Below are 25,948 nucleotides of genomic sequence, written 5' to 3'. Positions count from 1 at the left end.
CAGAAAATTTCAACAGAAAATTAAGATAATCTAAAGTAAGAACTATTACTTTACCCACAAACTCAAGGTAACAGGACTACAAGTCACGACGGTTTTCATTAGTGAAATTCTCAAAACAAGGAGCAGGCCAAAGAAAGATAATGCACTGCTCCTTTTGAGATTTTCTGCTACCTTGAGCTGCATACCATAGAACTCGTTCACAGGACCCTTTAGAATATTGCTTAGTTTTGTGCCAACAACCTGGAAGCCAGCGTTTCTCAAATTTAACAATCACAACACACACGCGCAGCAATATTACTTCAGAATAGGTATTTAAGCATTAGTTTCTATATACTGCTACATAGATAAGCAAGTGCAAGTTAAATATGGAAAGAACAATCATGATTTAATGACAAGGTTTTCACAGAGAAATGTATTGCCTGAATTGCACAAGAATGGCCAGTGTTCAGTCTGAATTCTGAATACCACAGAACTGCACCAAACTAATAGTTTTCTCTCAGTGCTGTGTTTGGTAACCTCCCAGTTCCAAACCTGTCTAGACTTCTAAACACTGTCGTCATCATCATACCTTATAGTTCTCCTTCCCCCATTTAGAGTTATTTTAGAACAACAAAGAGCACTATTGCACTTCATATAGTCCAAATCCTCCCAGTCATTAATCTTATGTTGTCTCCTTCATCTAGTCAGTATCAAGAGTTAGATGCATTAACTTTAAAAATTTTACCTTTTCTAACGATTTTTGTTTTTCCTTTTCTCTTCCTCTTTTTTGTTTTTGAAGAAGTTTCACAATAGTTACTGTTATTAGAATCTGTCTCAGATTCTGTATCAGAAGAGTGATTGAAGCTGGCACCAGGTCCAGATTTTGAACTCCCTGCAATTCTAGTTGGCACCAAGCTCTCCAAGACAGAACTTCTCTCATCCTCTCTGTCTTCTGTTTCAGATTCTGCTGTGTCCTCTAAATCACTCAAGACTTTTGCTTTTTTTAAAGGAGCAGCAAGCTGCAGACCAGTTGCTTTTCTGCTGTTCCATATATCCGATTCAGAATCCACTTCATCCTCAGAGTTGCTCACTGCAGGCTTATTATGTGCAGCTGTTGACTGGTCAGAAACTTTTTGACTGCTCCCATCCTCTGAGTTATGGCTTTTGGAGTCGTCCTCTGAAAAGTCTAGGGTGGGACTTTTCATTTTGGGAGATACAGAATGGACTGTCCCACGTAACTGTTTATGACCATTGGTTTGCCAGTTTTTCTGCTTCATCTGTGTGTCTGTCTCAGAATCTGAAGTTCCATTTTCAGATTCACTAACAAATTTTCTTCGTGCAGCAGATGAACCAGGTTGAGAAAGAATTTTCCTCTTGGTAAGCTGCTCTTCTATTTCTTTTTCACTTTCAGACTTTAAGCCAACATCATCCTCAGACCCCTCCAGTAACATTCGCCTGGCTGCAGCTGAGGCATTTCGGTGGGGCAGTTTTCTATTCTTGCATCCAATGCCAATACTTTCTGAGCTTGAAACCTCTTCCTCCACATCACTCATTAGCCTTAACTTATTAGCAGCCACAGCAGCACTTCTGCGTGGAGTTTTTCTATGTCTAGCAGTACTATTACTGAGCGACTCAGATGTCACCACCGAAGTATTTTCAGAGTCACTTCCATATAACTTTTTCCTAACAGTTTTCCTTGTATTCCCATTCTCCTGAAGAAGTGTTCCTGTAAAGGAAAGGAGAGATTAATATCTTAAAATATAAAACCAGCAACTTCTTAAGTCTTGTCAAATCTGGAACAGGTTCAACCCACACACATGACAAACGAAATATACGCCTACTAATAGTTATGTGCTTTTGTTGTCTGCCAAGAGAAATTATTTAGCTATGTCATAAGTTTCAGATTCATTCTAGTTTTGTGAAAATTAGAACTTCTTTACGAATTATTGCTTTTGCTTTCATTAAGATACAAAATGTTGCAAGACATTCCCTCTCACTAGGCTCTTGGTTTCTGCCCTCCTCCCCTAGGGACTGGATTTAAAAGTTCAGTGTAGTATTTTGAGAGCTTCAGAACTACCACCAAACAAAAAGTTAGTATCTTACATATACAACAATTTAAAAAATAATTACATTTAGTTATATATATACACACTTGTGCTGTTTGCCATTCACAAGAAAACTACGCAAATCTTACCTATTTGCTTTCTCTGAGCAGCTCGATTTCTAGTTATCCTACGATTGCTGTTCTTTCTTCTACATACACCATTGTGTAGTGGAGGTGACACAAGAGCCACTGAGCTTTCTTTGCTGTCTTCTGAGCTACTTGTAGAGGATGAAGAGGAAGAGGAAGTAGATGAAGAAACCAAGGAACCTTCTATTTCACTTTCTGTTTAAAAAAAATAAATTGTCAATTAGAATTCTAAACATACAGTTAGCTTCCAGTTAAGAGCTACATTTTGCTGATACAGGAAATCTTCAAAATTTCCTCATGATATTACCTTACAATACACTATCATGCCTTAACGTCTTACATGCATGAAACTGATAGCTCTACAAAATATACCACTCCATATTTCTACAATGTTCAGTGATAGGAAGCTTCTTTAATCTGTATTTAGGTTTCAAATACAATAACACAGCTGTTTCCACATAACAGAATTAAGAGAAAAGGATGTTAAAAAACAACACAAAACATATTCTGATAGATCTCTTTTACCAGGACTTGCATTCTTATTCTTTGAAAGAAGCTGAGGTGTAGGGGAAGAGGGAAAAGACAGGAAGGTTTTTATGTCTTGGGGAACTTCTGTCATTTGCTAATTTTGGATGACAATTTGTATGTAACATATATGGGTGTATAACCTCTATTTGATATAGTACCATTTATCAAATACACTACATTTTCCTCTCAAATAAGAGACATCCATTCACTACAACCACTTTTCTAGAACAGCTGCTTGAAATGAAGAAATTCTATTATTCTATTTGGTAAGACTTAAGAGCATCAAGTAACCATGTAGTTAGCAGGTCAACTTTTTCTTATCATCAACCTTACTCAATTCAGCTTTGTTGTGAATCACCATATAAAAGCTGAAAAAAAAATACCACCTACTTGACTGCAAAATAGATATACAACCAAGACACCTCTGCCTCTAAGATGCAAACCATCCTATCAACAGATTTCTGCTTGGGTGCAAGCATTTTCATTAACAAAAGTTAGGTAAACTTACTGGACTCTATGGGATTTTAAAGCAGAAATTTTTATGTTTAGTACATGTTTATAACATTCAATAATGTAGTAAGTGTCCAAAATTCATTAAAATACACAAAATTCTATATTACACAAAAAACAAACTGCATAGAAATCTTGTCTAACAAAATTCACATTAAAAATGCAAACCTCATTTAGCAATTCAGAATGCAATTGCAAATTATGGCAATTATAAAAGAAAGGAAACATTAGCAGTCAATTCAGATAAGACCAAGATGAAAATCCTCATCTGAAACAGATTCCATTTCTGACCTGATGATAATGCAGAACAATTTGTTAGTGTTGTGGATCTAGCTTTTCCATTCCTTTCAAAGGATGCCACACATGCAGAATCAGAGGATTCACCAGAGGAACTACGGTTGTAATTGCTAGCATTCGTTTTATGGCTTGCAACACAGGCGGCTCTGCTTGAGGTAGGTTGAGTAAACGAGTCTTCCTGCTCAGATTCAATTTTTGCCTGAGACTTCAATGGTTTCTGCTTCAAATTTCTAGTGAAAGGGGAAAGAAGTAAAAGCAACACAGGTTGTAGAACTATGAGAAATAGTGGCAATTATGTATTTTAACAATACTTCTCTCTAAAAGCTTAACTAACCGTATGCCATACGATTTTAGATTTATGGAAGGGTATTTAGATTTGTGAGCTAACATGGCATAGGACAATTTTAACTTTGACAAGGATAAGCATTAAGTACTTTGATTAAAATAATAGTCTACACTCCTAGTGAAGTTACACAAGAAGAGACATTCTTTCTCTGCTCTGAGAAACAAAGAAGTTAATACTGAATGCCTTCTAGACAGCAATGTCTTCTTATTGTTTACCAGGAAATTGCAACAGCAGACTCAATTTCTGTTGAATTCCCAGTCTCTTCTTAATTGCACATAAGCCTCAAATTGTTATCCTTACAACATTATTCCACAACAAATTGAGTTCCAAAGACACAAAGAAGGTGTATCTTTAGAGAAAGTTTACTGTCTAAAATAAAATGCATGTTTGTAGAGAAACTCACTGATTCGATTCTTCCTTACTATACATGCTAGAGTGCTACACACACAGTCCTGGTAAGTCACTTATTTTCACATTTAGAACTACTATTTTGTCAGTTGCTTCCTTACAGTCACAGGTTTTCAGATACTCATCTAGGCACACAAGATGTATGTGCTCTTTTTGCTATCCGAACACTCTCCCAAATAGTCCCAAACCTCAGTCGTGCTGAGTACCACTGCCTTGTAAAAAAGCGACATACAACTCTGCAGATATGAGCAGAGTGTTGTTTCAGAGGAAAACTTCTGACTATCCTGATGTGTGCTGCTTTATTTCTCTGGGAAGAAATGAGAACCCAAGGAATACTGCCAGTAAAGCTTAAAGCTCATTGCCAGAGGTATGACTGTAGCATAATCTAACACGTATGCATAATAGAATTTGAAAATGTAGAAGTAATCCACTGAAATTTTAAGAGAAGAAAGCCAAACATGGCAAAGAAATGAATTCTTAAGATTTTTTTTGTTTTCTTAAAACTCTTACTCCTATCCTTTCGCTGCCAGAGAAGAAAGGCTGGACAGTAGCAGTAAGGTATATGCTCAGTTTCAATGATTTACCATGTTTAGCTTTGTATTTTGTTTTACTTCATCCCATATGCAAATTAAAAATACATGAGTTAATCATGTCAACCAGCAGTTGTGTCAAAAGCTTGTTTTCCTTCAAAAGAGAAAAAGCATATCTGGCTACCAACAGAATGCTACAGTAAGCAAAAATTTCCATAAATTCCACAGGACCGACTTTCATCTGTATGTGATAAAACACGTAATATATGCAGCTTCATAATCTTGGTAATATATACAGAAAGTAAATCTTTTTTTCATTCCTCATTATTTCAGTCAGATTAAATATTGATTTCCTGACTGAAATATTTAAAAGCAAAGAAAAAAAAAAAGAAAAAAAAAAAGAAAGAAAAACCCCAACCTTTTCTACTCTTCAGTCCCTTCACTGTTTCACAACCAGTTTTATACTACAAAAAACCCGGGTTTTTTTGCACATCTTTCCTACTGCAAGAGAAGTAATCATAAAAAGTCTCACTGGAGCTAGCTAACCATTTAATAAACCAACTGTTCTCTTCTTCATAGACTATGATAGTCAATATGAATATAAGTCAGCTGTGATATATCTCTACATCTTCATAATTTGCTTACCTGAGCATTTTGGTAGGATGCTGCACCGAGCTTTGATTTTGCAATCTTCTAGTATACCTCTGGTTTCTTCGTAATTTTTCATTCTGTTTCTGACCATTTTTAAAATCTGAAACAATTCTTCTTATTTTCTCTTCAAATAGTGCTGACAATCTCAAGGTCATACTATAAATCTAGGTAAAGAAGTGGCTTATGTTAAATACAGAACCTTTCATCCAAGAATAACATTTCTAAAATAAAAACTGTAGAGCAAAGAACTAGAAAAAGCATGGCACACAATCCTGTGTAACACTAGATAACAAGAAATGAACATAAACATTTTTGTCATCTTCTCCCCGCTATCTATCCAACCAGCAGCTTTATCAGAAGGACTGATAAACAAACTAATTCCAAAATACCATCTTATTTCATTAAGACAAGCATAAAACCCCCAGTAGTAACAGCTACCTTTGACTTTTTGTTTGGAGTATAAGATTTTGCATTACTAAATATTAGTCTTATATCTTTGCACAGTTCCATCGGAGTGTCGTAATTTCCAGCTTCCAGAGTTTCTTTCACTGTACCGAAGTCCATTGGAGTGTCTATAATATGTCTGTAATCCTAGAAAATACATATGAAAAAGGATTCAAGAAGTATAAAGGAAAACAACACTTTTGAATTTTATTTCTGTAATTTAAGGGTAGATAAGATGACCACAGATTATCTAAACCATCAGCTGGAAACAGAAGCACCTACCAAAGCAGACAGCAAAAGTTTTGCTGAGATTAGTTGATTTAAAGTCTCCACTACATTATCCCATACAAACTCTTGTTCATCTTCAAGGTCTTCTTCAGAATTTCTGAAGGATCATGAGTTGATACAATGTCACATGCTTGCACATGCACATTTCCAGTTTCAATTCTCCTGAGTTTCCTCAATAAAAACTACCCAGTAACAATAACATGCAAGTCAATTGTTTTTATTGTTAATCAAAATGAGAAATGAGACTGCTGTAAATCATCATATAATTCTTTCCCTGATGCATTCTACTGAGAAGCAAACTGATCTGGTTTAAAAAAACAAAACAAAACAAACCCCCCAAAAACAACACACCACCACCAAAATCCCCAACAAATCAAAACACCTCTATCTTTCTCTCCTGTTAATGAGTTTTAGAGAACCTCAAGATGCTTTTAAAATCTGAAGTGAGACCCAAACTCAAGAGGTGAAGTCCACAGGAACACAGTTGCGTGCTTGTTAAGAAGTTTTTTCCTTGAAGGTTTGTTGGGTTTTTAGACAAAAAGAGACCAAAGAGTTAGCAAGAATACCATGAACAGCTAAGAGAAAAAGAAAGAAAAAATCAAGTTTATAGCTCAGACAGGTTTTGCAGATTGTCCCTCAAGAAACTAGTTTTAATTAAGAACATAGAGATTTATCAAAAATTATTTCCCTACAAGGGACAGTAAGAAAGCAAGCAAAAAATAAAAAAGATTGTGAGGGGTTTCAAACCATATTTAAGGTACCAGGATATTTGTAGACACCACCACTGCTCTACAATTTTTTTGTGCTCTGTGTCAATACTTTGATGGATGTTATCTTGATGCAGTAGAGCATACAGCTCATAGTTCTAAGCACAGAGCAAAGCAAATTTCTTTCAATGGTTTGGGACTAAAGCTGTAAAGGGAACAAATAGCTCCAAGAACAATGTGGAGATCTTATTATGGTACCAAAGGCTAAGAGGAAAAAAAAAAAAAAAAAAATCAATAATATTTATATCTTACAAGGTTAATAAGACCAACTTACAGGATATTGATCCAAATCAACCGGCTGCCTGAAAGGTTCAGAATCTTCACACTGGAAAATTAAATTCACCAGTTCCATACACTGCTTCTTCCAACAGTTTTCATCGTAGCCAGTTTTCACGCCTTTTCCTTTTTTTAAGCCCCGTCCCTTGGAAAAAAAGTTAGGAAAAATCATTACTGAAATATAGCAAGTAAAACTAAACCTGATAATCTGTCTGGAATTATTTCTGTAACAGAAAAGTGCACTCCCAAACATATTGTTTCATAACAAAAAGGGCACTATACTACTAGCAGATTGTTTTCCTAATCTGACAAATTACACAATTTTCTTTCACTATCTTTCAAGGTTTGTTATTTTTTTTTTTAATACTAAGTTACTAAGGCACACAAAAATATACCTTCTGATACTAAATTATTCTCAAAAGATTTAAATAATATCCACCACCCAAAATATTTTTTTCCAAGCATCTCAGCTGAATAATGCTTTTATTTCAGTATCATACAGATAACTGAAAACTGTTACACTGAACAGCACTGGTATCAAACTCGTAAGATTTTCCTAGACAACTATATAGAACGTGTATAGAAGCATTAAAACAGCAAAGACCTATTTAAGCAAAGCTTTTACTTCCTTAATACCATCAGAAAAATTCTGTTCTATAATTGTTATAAAACCAAGCATCACTCCCACAGAATTTCAATACAGTCTGTTACCAATTTTTCCTGCCAGACTTGATTTGGGTATATATGGTAAAGATTAGCCAACTCACTTTTCTTCTTCTGTATGATGTTCTCGGAACACATTTTTCATCATCCTGCACAAAATAAAATCAATCATCTTAAAAATTATGTGTGAAAAAATAGGTAATGGGTGCTCAAAGTGTCATTAGATTTGATACTGTAGTAAAAATAGATTTTCATTCCAATTTCTCTCAATAAGACAGAAGATGAGCATATCAAGAAATACAACACAGCATTTGAGAGACTTGGAAAGCAAGATCCTAGATACTACCACCAAAGTTTCCTAACTCCAACTCTTATCCTTAATACAAAGGAAAAACCACCACCAGAAATTGCAATGAGAGGATACCCATCAGCTCTGAACCTCAATGACTGAAGATTATCAGTAATTCAATTCACTGATAATAAATGTCATAAAACTTTTTGATTTTTGCTTGTCCCGAGTTCAGGAAAAGACATCTTGTGATCAAGTTACTTTTGGTAAAAAGAAAAACCTTACAATGTGGAAGTACTAAGATGATGCTGAAGTAGCGAGATAAAGAACTAAAACGACTCAACATAATTTCTTCCCTACATATTAACCCGCAAGGGAGAGCCGCTACTTTGCAACTTTATGAAGTCTTGTTAGTAAATGCCAAATTAGAAATCAAAATGTGAAAAAGACATTGGTTTGGGCAGTTTTGGGTATACTAGTAATAAACATACAGCACTGCAGATAGCATTCACTGCATAACAAGTATGTATCTCTATCATATTTAAGAGAAATGTGTTTAATTAAATTCTCAATGAGGCATGCAAATCTGATGCACGATTCATATTGTGGTATACAGAGAAACTGAGAGGCAAAGCATCAGTGCAATAGTTACACAACTTGTCAGCTTTTAGCATTGATGACTATATGAATGACAATTTTGACCTCAGAAATAGCCAGATGCATATAACTAAAAATACAATGAAAGACAGCTATTCATGTGCTCTGGAAATATTCATATTACATTACTGCACATTAACATGCTTCAGAAACACAGTGCCACTCACAAAACACAGAAGAATTGTTCTAGTTGATGGTACACAGTTGTAGTACAAAATGCATACTTGTTATACTTCTAAATGAATATTGACAACTCAAAATTATTTTAATAAAGCATCTCCTTACATCACTCCCCACATTCATAACATATTCTATTTTTATATTAGCTATGTCAATGTATAAATACACACAAACATGTCTATAAAAATAATTGAGCAATTTTACCAAAAATATTTCAAAGCTGGTGGTATTTTCTCACCACCATACGTTATTGGAATTGTCCACAAAAAAAGCTTACCAGATCAGCATCAAGACAATCCTGTTCATCATCTGTTGTGCTACATAGTTCAAAAATGTTTGTACAGTCCTGATCACTGTAATGCAATTACATTTCTGTTACTGGAATAGCAAAAACATAGCTATCATTTCCTAGATTAAACCCAGGCACAACCAAAAGCTACACATAATCTGGAAGACAGTAACTAAGAATTAAATGAAATATAAAAATCACAAGATTATTATAATATTAACAAAGTAATGTTATATCTGAAGAACTGCTATATTGCACATTTCAGAAGAAGGGAAGGGAAGAGGGTGAAATTAGCATTAGGGATTTGAAAGGGGCCTTCATGTCTGATCTACCTGCAGGAAGACTGCCTATACTAACTTCTTTCAAAAATAAACCTCTCAACTGAACTAAATCAGACAAGCTGCAACAGGAGCTTCTACACATGTGCTAGACAGCACAGAACTTACATTATAGGTTGAGCTACTTTCACATCAAGTGACAATTTGATACTATAAATACCAGTGAATGCCACTGAGCGAAAAAGTTAAAATGCCTCTATGCTGAACATTGAAGTATTTCCCCAGTTAAGATAATGCTCAAAAAGAACTATACAACTGTCCTGTAGTGTATTGAAAAATAGTAAGAAATCAAAAGAAGCAGGATTCACAACAAAGGGATATTAAGATGCTTATACTCTCCCACTGTTTCAGAGTACAAGTATTCAAGCACTATTTAGATGAAAATGCCACTTACTTGATAAACTTTAAGAGCTGGGTAGTGATCTTTTTTGCAGCTCTTGCAATAGCACTCCCAGGTTCATTGAAGGTCCTAGCATTGCTTTCAATATATCTTACTTCCCAAACCAATGCAGAGATTCTCCTTAAAATTAAAAACATTGCACCTTTAATAGTAAGCTGAAAAGCTGAAAAACTGCAAAAATTATATCTTAGTAATTTTCTGTCCACATTAGATCAACATAGATGTCCTTTGTTTTAAGTCTCATTAGACCAGTCTCAAAACTTTTCATTCACATGGAAAACTGAAGTATGTGTGTATGTATACACACATATACAGACACACACTCACTCAAGGAAGCAAAACCAACAATGCACATCTTTGCTCATCGATTTTCCAACTCATTATTGATAATTAATCTTCAGAAAGTTTGTGAAATTCTAGCGTGCTTTGGTTTCATTCTTAAAATTCAGTTCATACAACTAGCCAAGTAAGCACCAGCATTTGTTACCACTAAATTATAAAATATCACTGAAATAGTACTGAGGATTGTGGATTCCCTGGATTCTTTAAAAACGCATGCATTTTTTAAAAAGCTTACATTTGACCTTATTCAAAAAGGAGGTAAACAAAGTACTATTTAACCACCACTGTAAATTATAACATTTATTCTTGAAACATCAGAAGTTGCTTGTCACAAAGCCCTGTCAAATGGAACACAAATTGTGTAGTATCTTAGTAATTCATAACTAATGAACACAAGGCACAAGCAATTAAAAGAGAGAGTGACAAGAAGCTTAGTCTAACTGCATTTTAAAGAGATCTCAGCTATGATGATGTTTTCTGTCTTCCCTCAAATACCTTGCTTTGAGGCCAACTGACCAGTCAAAGCGGCGTCCTCTGTAAGATGACAGATTTATATAAACTGCTACAAATTAAAATTGTAACTTGACAGAAGTGAGCGAGCACAACTGCGTAATTTCATTTTTATCATTCATTTTTCCAATTCCTTAGAACTGTGAAGCAGAGATACTCCAAATATGCAGCTCTTCACCTACAGAATTTCAAACTATTTCCCGAGACACTTCAGTCTTATGTCAGAGGAAAACAACAATTAATGTCTCTTCACTGTATTTACAGACACACTGAATGCAAGTCCAGATGAAGAACACCCTTAAATTTCTTTTAGAGCTATGGATACCCAGCACATCCAGCAAATCAGAACTTTATCATCATTACATTTCAGTTTCTTTGCTCTTTCTCTACCAGAAGTTTTCATCATTTAAAACATCGGTGGTAATATTCAACGTTTCACCTCCGTGTTTAATCCCATTTTGAAAGTAATAAGAGCTTAAGAGCTTAAACCTCTTTAAATTCAAAGTAACTGAAGTACAGCACTTCAAAATCTCAATTAAGTCTTCAGCACTGAAGTAACTTCAATTGTTTTAATATTTACTAATTTCAAATAGCAAATTTTTCAAAGAAAGAATGTCAGTGTTTATGGTAACTCTAAAAACAGTACCAATATAGGCTGAAATCAATTTCCTACAGCACTAAGAAACTTAATAAAAATGAATATAATGTTGCAGTTATCAAGCAGAAGAGCCCTGCTAAAAAAACACTAATAATGCTGAATTCAGGTACTGGACTATTGGTTTTCAGAATATTTGTAAAAAGAAGAATTGCTCTTCTTACTAAAAAAAGCTTAGTCTCCTCGCAACGGACAAACTCAAGGCTACATCGTCCCCTGTTTCTACTGCTAGTACTAACCTGTAAAATCGGTTAGCCAGTCTTGTCCGAATAGTGTTCAGGTCTGTTGGATAAGCAATCACAGTACAGTACTTGGGATATGTACACAGGTCAACTGGACCAGCAAAAGCTGCTGAAATTTCTGTTGAGAAACAGCAAGATTAAACAAACTATTTTAAGGCTTGTATGCATATGACAATTGAGCCAGGTGTTCTTCATAAAACCAATGATGTATAAAAATATAAAAAAATCTCAGTACAAACAAACAGAAAAAACTACACATAAAAATTTATGAACATTTACAGTACTTTATCATAGGGAATTTTTAAAGGATGCCATGGATATTCCAGGGACCTGTTTATAAATGTAATGTTAGGAGAAAACTACCTAAAGCTTAGATTACATGCTCACCAAGAGTCAGAAGCTGATCAATACCATTGATAATCCGTTCACATGCTTCATCACGAGATCTCATCCCCCACTCCCCTTCCTGGGGTTTGTATAGTAGCTTCTCCACCTCTTCAAAAGTCACGGAAACACTAGCTCCTAATTCTTCAGGCTGATCGACTGAAGAGTGATAGCAAATAGGAAAGGATAAGACATGAGAACACAAAACAACAAACTAAATTGTTGAGTACTCATGCTTATTAAATACTCATATGCTCATAACTGACAAAACAATTCTTGCCTTAAAGTGGAGTTTGATGCTAAGACTATGGGGAAAAGAAGTACATAAAATGTATACAACAGCAAAGATATCCTTTACTTGCCTTTTCTGCAGTTCTGAATTTCCAGAAGACACTTTCCTCTCTTCATCTAAGCACTACACTTAAGAGGACTTAAACTCAGAAGAGTTGTTTAGATGCTTTTGTTTTAAATGCACACCCTAAACTTCACAGGATCGTAAATTAGTTTAATAAGTCCATTTGTACCCCCAACCTTTGAACATGTGCTAGATCGGCAATATACTTTGTGACATCCTTCCTGGCATTAACAACTATGATCTTTTTGACATTTTTAAAAATATTTGTTTTGAACATGGCAGATTAATCGTTTCAAAGCAATAAGAACTAGTAGAAACATAAAGCTGTGGTGTATGGTTTTGTGGAGAGAGTCACGCTTCCGAAGACTAATGCAATCTGGCCAATGCAGAATGATTGAGTAGATAATGTGTTATCCTTGGATATCTTTCCCCCTCAACTCCACAGATTATTTTTAGTACATCTGGAGTTTCTGCACTTTCACTGTTTTTGAAAAGCTAAGTTCCTCATTTCATTTGAGCACTTGAAAAGAATAAGCATATGAAGGTTCCCGTCAGACACTGTGGGTAGGCAAGATCACTTCTTTGTACCGATTAGGACAACTGGAATTAGCAGATAAATTATTTTTATTTAGCAGATAAATTCAACAGTATAAAGCATGTAGGCTTATAGCTAGAAACTAACAGTAAGAACTTCCATTAGCATCTGAGAGTCTGTCCATTAAAGACGAAAGCAAGAAATAGGATAGGGTCCTTGTCAGCGTTACAATTACTGTAATCCATGAATATGTTGCATACAAATTCTAAAACACATTTCAACTACAACTACTGTAGAGAAAAAAAAAACCAAGCTTTATTGGGGGATCTTCTAAGTTTACAAATAGGACTGCTTTTTCCTTCAGCTGTACAGGGTTAGTCTCAATAACCCAAAGTCGTTTCTAGTTCTTTGTTAATTACTGTACTGACGGAGCCCGAACAGTATTTGTTACCCACTGAAATAGTACTAAAGATGAAGAAGTTCTTCAGCAAACAAAGGGATAAAATACAAAAAGGTGCTAGGAAAAGCTGAAGGGGCAGAGGTGACTCACTTAGATGATCCTCCTAACTCATCTTTGAGCTGAAACAAATTCTACAACCAAGCTTCCTGAAGACAACACTGAGAGAAAGCAGCAGGTAATGCTTCTACACTTACACAGGGTTGTGTCAAGAAGAACTCAACATGGTATCTGGTACTCCATTGCATAAGCGCTCAAGAGGGATTTTCTCCTGCAGGAGTAACAACTAAAGCAGAATGACAGACTAAAACAAAACTCTGTCCTTCTCAACAAGCATGTAAAGATCTCTGCTTTGTGTTCTTTGCAGCATCCTCATACATGTGACACAGAAGACTTGTCATAACTCCTGGCATGTTTTTATTTGTATGTGTGTGTGCATATATATAATATGACCATATATATATATTTATATATATATATATATATATATATATAGTATGACCATATGGTCTAAGCTTCAGGAGTAAATGGGTCACAGAAAGCTGAACTCCCAGAAGGAGGGTTGCAGTGCTTACAGTGCAGATACAGACAGTTAATATATACAACAGCCAGTTCACACTGATAGTGGTTTAGTAAGCAGGCTGCTGAAAACTGAACTTTCCGGTCCATATGCACCAGCTTCTCCTGGTCTTGACAGTATTGTCCCTGACAAGACAACAGTTTGACATCTGATACTGTATCTTGATAATATAAGACAAAACTTATGCTTGCAGGATACAAAAGGTAACAAATTAAAGTTGTGACCTGCTAGTTAGTCCAACTTCAGTGCTGTTCTTCTCCCATACATCTATCTTAGTAAACTGAATGAAAAATAAATATTTTGAGAGAAGAGTGGCAAATGCGAGGTACAATTTCAATTTGATCTGTAAGTCATTCAATTGAAGAAAGGAAGAGGAAGTAAAGGAGAAGGGGTTTAACCTCTGTTTTATACTATATCATTAACATAATAATGCTTTCTATACATGCACAAAACCTTTTTGTAAGAGCTTTACTTCCCTACAGAGCACCATTTTCTGCCTGGAAAGAAAGGTAGAAAATAAGGAGTTCCGGATTGTCTTCAGACAATTTTTTCTCTTCCTCTAGTCTAGTGCCTGCTGTGGTACTTATCCTTGGCCTGTTCAGAGGATGTTCTTCTCAATTCTTTGACCTTGTCCACAAGAGAGACACTAGCTTTTAGCTTTTTTTTGTGTGTCCCTTCCCAGTTTTCCAATGGTGAAGTCATAGCTCCTCAGATCAATCAAACCTTATGCTCTTAACATGGCAAAGTAACAACTTATTAGATCAAAGAAAGAAGCTACAATTTGCCTCTGATATAGCCAGTATATGATGACTTACACACGTAATACTATCCATATTTAAATTAGCATCTGTAGGATGTCTGTCATTACGTTGTCAGTGTAGCGATTTCAAGAATTGTAATTCCTTTATGCTATCACACTTACATGGTTGAGAACACTACTCTATATTTCAAACTATAGGAGGAAGAAGTGATAACTAATACACTGATATAAACAGCAACTTAAACCATAGTACACAGCGTTCAGAAGAAATTGATACAATTTGTCCTGTTAACAGAATAAATCCCGACTTAAGTTCACAGGTAAGGCTTGTGAGCCTCTAACAATATGACTGTCTCTCAGTGACATATAAGGGAAGCATTAATCAGTTCACCATGAATAAGAAAAAGCTTCTATATGTTAGGAGGAGACAGATGTTAGTGATGAGAAAATGGAATGTTTCAATTAAATCTCTGTGTGTGTAAGATCAAAATTCTGCTGATTACTTGTTTTCTATAAACTGAAACATAAAGATTTCAATTGCACATTTTGATTTCAGACTGTTTTGCAGAATTTGTCATGACAAGATATGACTAAAGCAGCCAGCTAACACTTGAAAGATTAGACAGTCAGGTGGCTACTGAGAACATCCACATGTGTACCATATACTCATATTTAAGAGAAAAAATACAGCGTAATCCTTTCTGGTATCTGGGAAACAACCTAACTCCTAGCAAAGGTTATTAAGAAAATCAGTATCTTTTTTACAGCTTATTCAGTAACTACACTCCCAGTACTTCACAGACTCTCCTCCCTCCCCCAGCTTGTACTGACAAGCACTGGAAAACTGAATTGAATATGACAAACCAGGAATCCAACTGTTGCATTTACAGATCTTTTGGATTTGACCAGCAAACTTTACAAATTGCTGGTTTTGCTGACTGGAAATTATTTTATACATATTCTTCCCCCACCCCCTTATACTATAATGTATTACAACAAACTAGTTTTTTTGAAACTTGAGATGTTTTTGAAACTTGACATTTGGAAGTAGCAGGTTTTATTGCATAAGTCAGAGCTACACATTTAAAGTATTTCCTTCAAAATTGTTCTGGAAGACGCAAAGGGAAAAATATAGGTATGTTCAAGGTACTTCAACAAATCTGAAGCAAGATTGTCTTTAAGAACTTTCTTGCCTAAATGCACAAAACCACCTTGGTGGCATTCTCTATAATTTAAAGGATAACTATTACCATATCAGTTCCACCTGTTAAGTAGATGTGCACAATGGATACTGTACTCGGATGACTTAGTGGCAAGAGTCGCAAGAAAGAAGGGAATCATCTAAGGTCCACTACCTGCATGAAACAAAGGAACTGGAAGGAGGGAGAAGCACATTAAACTGTTTTATTAAGTGAGTTTCTACTTACCATTATCAGGAACCGGTTCCATGTCCCACGGGCTAAGCTTTTCAATTTCACCATTGTCCCATCTGATTCACCAAGTTATAAAAAAGAATAATAATTTAAAGTTATCTTGATTCAGAAGTATTCCCTCCAAGCATATTTAAATCACAGCTATTTTTAGGTATTAATAAAATATACTGTATAAACATGCATATAAAAAAAAGAATTAGCTAGCAATCAGCTATCACAGTGCAAAAAAGAAACATTTTTCATAATGAATTTCAAATTAAAATTATGCTCCTGATTTTGGCTATACGCAACTTACCCAACATAAAAATCAATTTTATAAAGCCTGTATCAGGAAGTTGCAGAAGAAAAATAAGCTGTACACTTGGAAAAATGAGATAACAACATCAAAGGGAAGATACAAGAAAAAACACACAGGGGAGAGGATTTTTTTGCTAACCAAAACAATAGCTGTTCAAGTCCATGGAATGTTTCAGAGAAAGGAAGAACAATAAGTGAGGTATTCAGTATATTGACATTTCACTTCATAAGGCATACCACATTAAGACAAAGAAAAGAGTAAGTATAAAATGAAGAAATTAAAGTTAAGTAAGGACCAAGAGGAAGTAAAGGCAAGCACAGTTGATATTGATAGTGTATCTGTATATTCACTCTGAAACTTAACTATTAGGTATGAATATCATTTGTTGGACACATTTGGGAAGATTTTTACATGTTTTTAACAACACAAAAAATACCAACAAATTTATAAGAAATGCCCGACTGGATCAGCTTAACACCCTACTGGTCCAGCTAGATCAGTAATTTGTGTCTTTGAAACTATTACTGGGAGATGCTATTTACAGAGACCATATGATCCTGGTACAATCCATTCTACTCATACTTCCAGCATTCATGATCACTGTATTCCTTTAGGCACGCTTGCGAATACATCCCAACTTATTTCCTTTAGTATCTGTTTATTTTTGTCCAATACCTTTTTTAACCTGCTAATACTGTTTCCACAGCCTACTGTGTAAATGTATTTCCGAAGTTCACTACCCCAATGAAAACAAACAAACAAACCCAAACAACCCAAAACCAAAGTCTTTTAAACAAATTACCTACAGATTTCAACATGCACCTCTAGTTCTGTCATTACAGAATTTGGTGAATAATAATTCTCTATTCACCTTGCCTATCACCTTTATGATTTTGTGAACTATGAACGCACCCCTTTCACCCTTCTCTTCCATCTGAAGAGTCACTTTTTTTTTCAGTCTTAACCCACAAAGCATCTGGTACATACTCTTAATCATTTTAGTTGCCCTTCATCTGTACCTTTCCCAAAGTCATTACATCTTCCTTTAGATCCTGAGACCCAAAATGCATCAAGACATCAGCATACCACAGTGCTAGAAAGCTGGGAGCAATACTATTTTGTCCTTGATATCCTTTCTGATGGTGGCTAACACCTTGCTGGTTTTTGTAGCTGCCACTGCACACACAGCTGATGTTTTGAGAACTGTCAATGACTACCTCAACATTTCTGTCTTCAGCTGAATCTACTAATGAGCTGACCATCATAGACGCATAAATAAGACCACTGTTCCCTCAGACATCCTACCTAACATACATCTGCGCTGAAAATTACCTGGCAGTTTTTACCCAGTCAGTTTTATGAGGTCTTCCTGGAAGTCCTCACCTTTAGGGTGATATTTGACTACTACCCGAAATGACTTGCGATATTTACAGACCTTGCATATTTCACTGTGCACGCCCTCCAAGAGGCTTAGAAGGACACTGACTAACACTGGTCCTAGCACCAGTTCCTGGGGGAGCCCGCTATTCCAGCCTGCAATATGATTGTTAAGAACCACTCTTTCGCACCCTATCGTTTAACCAATTTTCAACACCTGGAAGTATTTGCTCCAATACTACGTCATCTTTGTTTCTTTAACATCCCTGGAAGAGAAACCCTGTCAAGGCCTTAAAAAAAAAATCCAAATATATGTTGTCCATTGTCCACTTTATTCATATGTTTACTAACAAAGTCACAGATCTTCAAAAGCAGGAGAGAGGCAGAACTTCCCCTACAGATGCAGTGCTGGCTCTTTCCTACAGCTGGGTTTATCCTTACACTCAACAGTGTTATTCTTTATTAGAGGCACATACCAGAAACTGAAGTCAAGTATATCAGTCTGCAGTTCACAAATTTCCCTCCAGAGCCATTTCGGTTGGCAGGAGTTACAATAGCAATCTGCCAGTCCTCTAGGATAGGGTCCAACTGTAGGACAGCTTGCAGCCTTGCCAGGAGTTTCATATCAGAGTTCTTCAAATGCCTGAGTGAATGCCGTCTACTTCTTACGACTTAATAAACTTAGATATTTGGTCTAATACCTCCTGTGTATTTATTTCAAATGAACTGAAAATTGCCATGATCATCCTCATTACATTTTATAACTAAAACTCTGCTCAGGCAAGAGTACCTCTCCAGTATTTTGGATTACCCATTGACTTAGGAAAACTTTGATCCATCCACATTCAGCCTGTTTGATGTTTATGAACTCACAGAGCTCTGGAGGCTCTGAAGGTCCATCTACAAAGTTCTCCTTCCCAGTTAATGCACAACACTTCAGAAGTTGTTGGTATTCATGAATGTATATACTACTTCATAATATTGCATGGAAGACTTTATCAATACAGCTTAGTACAGCTTAAGCCCCATTCAGTTCTGCTTAAGCTCCATTCATCCAGGTAATGCAACTTAATAATCTATAAAGATGCTGCTACACAAATACCTATTTTTGTCTGGCCAATAAAATAACAAAACATTCAAATTATACATCTTCTATTTATTTATTATCTATACAACAGTGATGGTGATAATTTGAGATGATTCCTAAGTGTGTGACAACCTGGTTACCGATAAGACTTTCCATTAAGTTACGTGGCAATTACTCCCCTTCATCTCATTCAAATGTGGTTTCCCCACACTCTCCATCTTTGAGTGTTTTGAAGCCAACTTGCAAAGGTTGTTTCTGGTATAAAATAAAAAGCACTTCTATTCCCATAAGGCTCTTTGCCTCAGAAGTGGTGAAGAACAACTGCAGATGCTCAATCTCAGTTGGATTAGCAAAATACTACCATCTAAAAAAGCACCATAACTCAAATCCTGAGTGAAGAAGAGAGACTGCATATTGCAGTTTTTCCAAGACAGAGTCACAGCCATTTGTGTTTAGGTTGTTTTTTCCTGTTTAAACAGATGTAAAATTAATGTATTTAAAAATCTTTTTGCATCTAATGTATAAAGCATATGAATGCAAATTATGAAGCTACTGCTGCTGAACCACATGCAGATTCTTAGATAGACAAGACTAAGATTCTTGAACAAAGGATCGTATTTGCAGAAAGAGCTAAGGACCCAGCCAAGTTGCAAAACCTAACTACACCTGCAAAACGCTCCAGACATTTCCATATTTATCTATCTTAGGAATCTTCTCTAGAAGAGTCGTTTGTGAGTCAAGGTAGGACAGAGTCACATTCTCTACAAAAGCAGCACAAATCTTTAAAAAGCTCTCTTTTGAAAGTGCTCTTTAAAGAGCACTACATTCCTTCCCTATTCAATTATTAAGCGAACTTCAAAGCAGCTCTAGACTTTCGTCCCTTAAAGGCTAGTACATTAAAATACTGAAATATCCTTTAGTGTTCACAGAAGAAAGGAGTCTAGGAAACTGGCTATAAGCTCTTTTTCATGACTGGAAACTTGATTTTGAACTGGCCAAGAAACAACCAAAAACCCCACCTAAACTTACTCTTAAGGAGCAACTGTGGTAACATAACAAAACATATGAAAGGTGTAACATACGGAAAGTAACATATTCCCCACGGTAGCATATCAAAGGGTTTGAGCTATCTAACAGATAAAATCTAGTACTTTGAAAGAACATTTAGTTGTATTTTCATACTGGTATCTAGACTCAGTGGATTTTTACTCTGTACATCATTTTACAAAACAAGGGAAAATATAGTAGCCAGTAACTTGAGCATTTTTACCCCTACATCACCTGCAGGAGATACGCTTCAAGTGTACTATCCCTCACGCCTGGGACATGAGTAAGATGTTCAGTAAGCATCCAGCACCATTTTAATTTGTCAAGATCCTCTCTTTAGGTAAGAGAAGAGTCTGAAGAAGAATGAAATGAGGGCAAGAAATCAATGTCTGGGTTTCAGTTTTTCATCTGCATGTACTTTCTCATTGTGGGTGATTAAGCAACTGTCAGAAAGAAAAAAGTATTCGCACATACTGATAGATCCTTTATACGTGGAGCAGTCTTTGCTTTATCACTGACAGGAACGTGAAGAAATTCTTTACGATCAGATGATGTTGTAGAGACTTGAAATTGATGCCACTTTTATTTATGGCACATCAAGAGTGCCAATTTGCTAACTGTAGCTGTAGAAGCAAAAGTGAAAATTCACTTGCCAAAAGCATACAGGCAAGAACTTCAATCTGGAAGTTACTTACATATTCCCACTAAGGAAAATGAACGGGATAGATGACAAGTAAAGTAGACGAGACAAGGAACTAAAATATGTAACACAATCTTGGCAGTCTCACAGAATTGTCTCAGCTACAAGTACTTCCTTTCCTTGGGATAAGTGACAGGTTCAAAAGCCTCAAGTGAAAAAAACTAAAAAGCCCTCTAACAATGGCACTCTGTACATCAAATATACTGTAAAAGACATGGGAAGAATCTCTGGTCATGACAGGAATAGGAATGTTATGTATTCACTGATTATTCTCCTTGCAGAAGCAAGCAAGATCCCAGAACCATTCCAGACAACTTGGACAGGGCAGCACAAGGACAATATCCTGATTCTGAACACTGAGGTCCGGAGTTATCTTTGTTCACCTTTCTTCTCCTTTGTGTGAAGGACCTCTTTGTCAATATGACAGAAGGTGCACAGGAACGCCACCAATGTCAAATCGTCACGGGGTCATTTTTCAGAACACACCTTGGTAAAGAAGGTATGCGTCCAACTATCTTGTTACCAGTTTGACTCGGATGTTGCTGGCCTTTCCTGTTTAAGCAGTTATTTTTCTCTACTCCAATACCCTTGATTTGCTCAATTTGCCATGTTTTGAACAATGCACTTGATATTATATACCTTCATCTAGGCAGTACTGTATCTCCTGACAAATAGACCAGTCAAAGGGCTTTGTCTGTTACCTGTAACGCAGGGTTACACTATCTGCCAGTTACCTAGCTAAATATCACCCAAAGAGGAAATCAAAAGGCGAAATTGCAGGTGAGACCTACACAATAGGGAATATGGCAGGATACCACTAGGTAGTGAAGAGACTCAAGTTCTGTCTTCACATTCATGTGTCAAGCATGAAGAGAGAGAGTAACATTTGGGAACATCCTCTACAGGAGTCTCAAGTGACAGCGTGAGAACATCTTATACGTATACTTGCTCCTGTGGACTATAACATGAAAGACACAAGTGCGAGAACTTGAAGCATAAGGATCGTGATGTCAGCAATGACAGAAGAGATTCAGCATGCTCCATCCAAAATCAATTATCAATGAAGAATAATAATTAGTGTACACTGGAAATTGCATTACTTGCTTCATGGATTCATGGAAGAGATTCAGCACTAGACATCACAGAAAATGATTCGCAAATGTGAAAGAGGTCAATAACTTCTTTTTCCATATTACTGTTCACTAAAAAGTTGCCACAAGTTATTACATATTCATGTTGTGCTAGATTAGCAACTTGAAACCATTAAGAAGTGATATACACCAGTAAAATCATTTGAACGATTTATACATTCTCATACCAATAAGCCAGCTATGTAAGAGGCAACCCATGCTACTAACATTAGAAGTGTAAAATCTTTTTATACTTACTTAACACTGTAACACTGAAAGTGACTATCTGGATACTGAGGCTGATATGGTTCTTGACCCAACACCGTTCCAAACCACCACGCATCATCAATAATGGATCGGAACCTATCAGCTAGAGCAAAAAAAGCCTGCTCAGATATTCTATTAAGGAAAGTTATTTAGCTATGCTTCTTTTACATGCAATTAGAAAAACTTTTGATGAATGTATTTCAGTTTAAAGTTCTAAACCCACTGAAATTCAATAAAAGATGAGACAACTTATTATGCCAAAAAAATACAAGTGCTAAAATCTAAATAAGTTTGTTACTTAGCTAGAAAATAAGAAAAAGGAACACTAGAGTCTCAATACATGTTTTGAAGACTATGGTAGTCGCTCCAAAGTGCTTAGGACAGCAGTCAGTAGGCTCAAATTTCTAATGGGGAAAGGGGCCTTACCTACCAGAGAGCCCTCTGAAGTTACAAACAAGTAGCATCTAGCATATTCAGCAATTAGCCAAGGACAATTTTTTTATTTCAAAATTGTTTAGTCAAATACTTAGAAAACACACTTACAAGCCTGCCAGTTCCTTTGCCGTGCTTCGTCATAGAACTGACGTAATATAAGGAAGTCGATAACATCTGGCATATCATGGTATCTAGATAAAAAAAATAAATCCTTTCATGTGGGTGCCTTAGGGCTTTAGGAAGAAGCTTAAAAAGAAACGTATTTTTAAATACTTTTCAGAAAAATAAAGATGCACGTACCTGATGGAAAATGATTTGTCTGTATGTTTTCCAGTGGCATGATCTATAAAGGCAAGCTTGAGGCAACACAATGTGGGAGGACCAACTTCGTATCTAATTCCAACTATTTTTACCAATTCCTGATCCTACAGGTAAGAACAAAGTCTGTCAGACTTGGCAATTTTAACAGAGCCATTTATATTCAGGCTTCCGACAGTTAACTCTGAAGATACTCTGGTAACTGAACGAACTTTCCCCTATTGTTTCCATAGGGCAATGGCATAACCTCACAAATCAATGTTTTGCAAACAGTGTAATACAACTCTTCCTTCACAGACTACTAGTACTCACAGTATCTTCAATGCACACCTACCCTAAGGGCTACTTTTCTCCATGGCTCCTTGTGCGGATTCAGTTCATAAATGTTATTTCTTCTAACTGCTTCAATGTAAGCTTCATGTCCTTGTCGGAAATATATTACCTAAAAAAAAAAAAACCAACCAAACAAACAAAAAAACCCAACCAAAACAAAACAAAAAAAACCCAAACAGTAAAGGTTATCCTATATTTAGTAACTATAATAATGTTAGTTAACACAAGCATTTAAAGATTTTAATCAATATTCCTACCTCATCACCCATCTGAGGAACAAAAGGGGATCTTCGAAGAGCTGTGTCTGTTATCCAAATGGGAGGATGCCAATCATATGAGAACTCCAAGTTTACTGGTTGTGTTGGAGCATTAGCCTTCACATGTAATAGACAGCAAAATTAGACATAATGGACATATTGCTGACATGACATCAAAACAATTCATCCCGTTTTAATTTGGCAGACAAAAGCTTAACTTATAAAAGACTAATGTACATTTCCAAAACCTATTAGCAAAATTCCTCCAAGGCTTTGCTCAAGTTGTAAATGTATTTGTAGTGCTAATACTAAGCATTCCTTTCCTATATGAAGATTTCAGTGAGCAAGATTACTATTATGCAGGTCTTAAGAGAAACAAAGTTTTATAATTTAGATGGCAGTCTCAGTGGCCAATTAAAAATCTATCAAGCTGCAAGAAACTATTTGAAGATGAAAATTATGAGAGATATTGCACAGTAAATATCCATATTAAAACAGTTCCAAAAATATCATTTTGAGCACTGAAAGGATGGAGAGAAAAACATACTAAAATTACCCCAAGCATTGAAAAAATCTGTTTGCCCCTTTATGGTAGAAAACAGCAAACAACAGCTACTGTAACTTAAAAAAGGATAATTATTTAAACTAACTTTAAAATTTCACTAACTTAAAGAGTAAATATTGTAACTTACCAAAAATTAGAGATTCAACCCAAGTATAAATGGCCAGCATAAATACAGTGACTATATTCCAAGTTTTCAACAAGACACATTGCTTAAAACCAGACAGTTTAACAGGGTTTTAGTCTAATATTCTGTACAGTTATTTAATAATCACATTTCCACTTTGATACCAGCAACTTTGAGAACTCTTTTTATTTGAAAAGTGAAAATGACTTCATTTGGAATGCAGATTCTTCCATACAAATCATCAGATACCTTGCATTTGGAATGGTCTCAAATTAATTAACAGTACACTGTATGTAGTGATACCAATATCCTTGTCCAATGGCAATAACAATTACTTTTAACAGTTTCCAGTGAAGAGATCTAAAAACCTAAGAGAGAAATTTACTACAAGAGTGAGCAGATGAAATTAACTGTATACCTCCTCCTGCTTTTTTGGTTTGGGCTTTTTTCTCCTTTTTCTTCTTCTTCTCTTTGGAGGAGATGATTTCTCTGCTGATACTTCATCTTCTGAAGTACTGCAATATCTGATAGTTTTCCGTCGAGAAGTCCGTACAGGAGGTTGTAGGTTAATCCCTGCATCAGCAATCCAGTCAGAGTATCTACTTGAAGAATCACTGTCCATAGTGGATGGGGCCAGGGAAAATACAAACATATAACGAAGTTGTGAATATTTCAGAATGCTAAATTCTCTTAGACAAATATTTGCAGATATAGATTGCTGTTGAAAGCATTATCAAAAGTACTAAAATTACTTTGACCTGTTTTAACAACTACTTCACTTGATGTCTAACAATTTTTTGGGACCAGCATAATTCAAAGCATGTTTTTAAAAAAAAAAAACAAAAAAAAACAAAACCAAAAACAACTCAAGTCTGGTGAATAAAATTACTGATTTTAGAATTCAAGAAAGTTGTGCAATGAAATTCTGGACTAGTTAAGAGCTCTCCCTAAAAAACACACTGGCCAAACACTACTTAAATTCTTTAAGGACAGTTATACAAATCTCACAGGAACATATTTGCCTTTTTAATATCTCTCAGTATTTTCTAGTTTTACTACTATAGTGTTCTAGAAAGAATATCTAAAAAAGCTATAGTAAAGTGATTACAAAGCCATGGTATTGTGCTTAAAGTTATCTATAACTTCTATTTCAAATAAAATTATAACCTTATCGAAATTAAGATTTTTTTTTTTTTTCACCTAAACATTTTTGTAAGAGCAAGCAACTAACTGTTGTGGCATTATTAAAAAAAAACCACACAAAACAAATCCGCACCCCTCAAAAACCCAACAGAACAAAACACACTATAAAAACATTCCAGACTATCTTCTTTCTCCTTGCCATCTAGCAAAAAAGTAAACGGATTTGAAACTATATTAAAAGACATAAATGTTTTGGTGAAATGGAACACTAAGTAACAATGCAATGTCTCAGTACAGTCAGCACCCTACAAAATATTATTACATACAAAGCACAACAGAACTTCCATACAACTTTTAACTTTCCAAAAGTCAAGTAAAACCCATTACAGTAAAAGCTGGGATTTGTTTGTTCGCTTTTACCTAGAACTATTACTGTTGCTTTTCTTGTCACTTCTCCACTCTTCCTCTTCATCAGATGAGCCAGAGCCCTCACTTTCTTCAGCTTCCTGAATTTAAAAATATGCAGAGTCAATCCAAAACCTTCTCACAGCACATGTTTTAAGGGTTTGAAACATAAACCACA

The 25,948-nt window shown here is 35.6% G+C and overlaps 1 protein-coding gene across 6 annotated transcripts in view; it reads right to left on the bottom strand.

Annotated features, from left to right (window-relative positions):
• BRWD1 (bromodomain and WD repeat domain containing 1) overlaps positions 1-25,948 on the bottom strand; it is a 63,148-nt gene that overhangs the window by 10,004 nt on the left and 27,196 nt on the right. For 5 of the 6 annotated variants that reach the window (XM_082338014.1, XM_082338016.1, XM_082338019.1 and 2 more), the window contains 19 exons: positions 25,786-25,871; positions 24,641-24,836; positions 23,534-23,650; positions 23,278-23,385; positions 22,926-23,050; positions 22,734-22,816; positions 22,182-22,293; positions 16,279-16,340; positions 12,168-12,323; positions 11,778-11,898; positions 10,026-10,151; positions 9,282-9,357; positions 7,983-8,027; positions 7,214-7,360; positions 5,879-6,031; positions 5,435-5,604; positions 3,500-3,735; positions 2,174-2,365; positions 725-1,705 (listed from right to left, as the gene is read on the bottom strand). In XM_082338014.1, the coding sequence (XP_082194140.1) occupies positions 725-1,705; positions 2,174-2,365; positions 3,500-3,735; positions 5,435-5,604; positions 5,879-6,031; positions 7,214-7,360; positions 7,983-8,027; positions 9,282-9,357; positions 10,026-10,151; positions 11,778-11,898; positions 12,168-12,323; positions 16,279-16,340; positions 22,182-22,293; positions 22,734-22,816; positions 22,926-23,050; positions 23,278-23,385; positions 23,534-23,650; positions 24,641-24,836; positions 25,786-25,871 (3,292 nt within the window). The remainder of the gene's footprint in view (positions 1-724; positions 1,706-2,173; positions 2,366-3,499; positions 3,736-5,434; positions 5,605-5,878; positions 6,032-7,213; positions 7,361-7,982; positions 8,028-9,281; positions 9,358-10,025; positions 10,152-11,777; positions 11,899-12,167; positions 12,324-16,278; positions 16,341-22,181; positions 22,294-22,733; positions 22,817-22,925; positions 23,051-23,277; positions 23,386-23,533; positions 23,651-24,640; positions 24,837-25,785; positions 25,872-25,948) is intronic. The other variant, XM_082338015.1, reaches the window with a different exon arrangement.

The sequence above is a fragment of the Platalea leucorodia genome (assembly GCF_965183815.1).
Source record: "Platalea leucorodia genome assembly, chromosome: 2".
Lineage (NCBI taxonomy): Eukaryota > Metazoa > Chordata > Aves > Pelecaniformes > Threskiornithidae > Platalea > Platalea leucorodia.
Note: the sequence above shows the minus strand (reverse complement) of the source record. Positions and strands in the feature narration are given on the sequence as shown.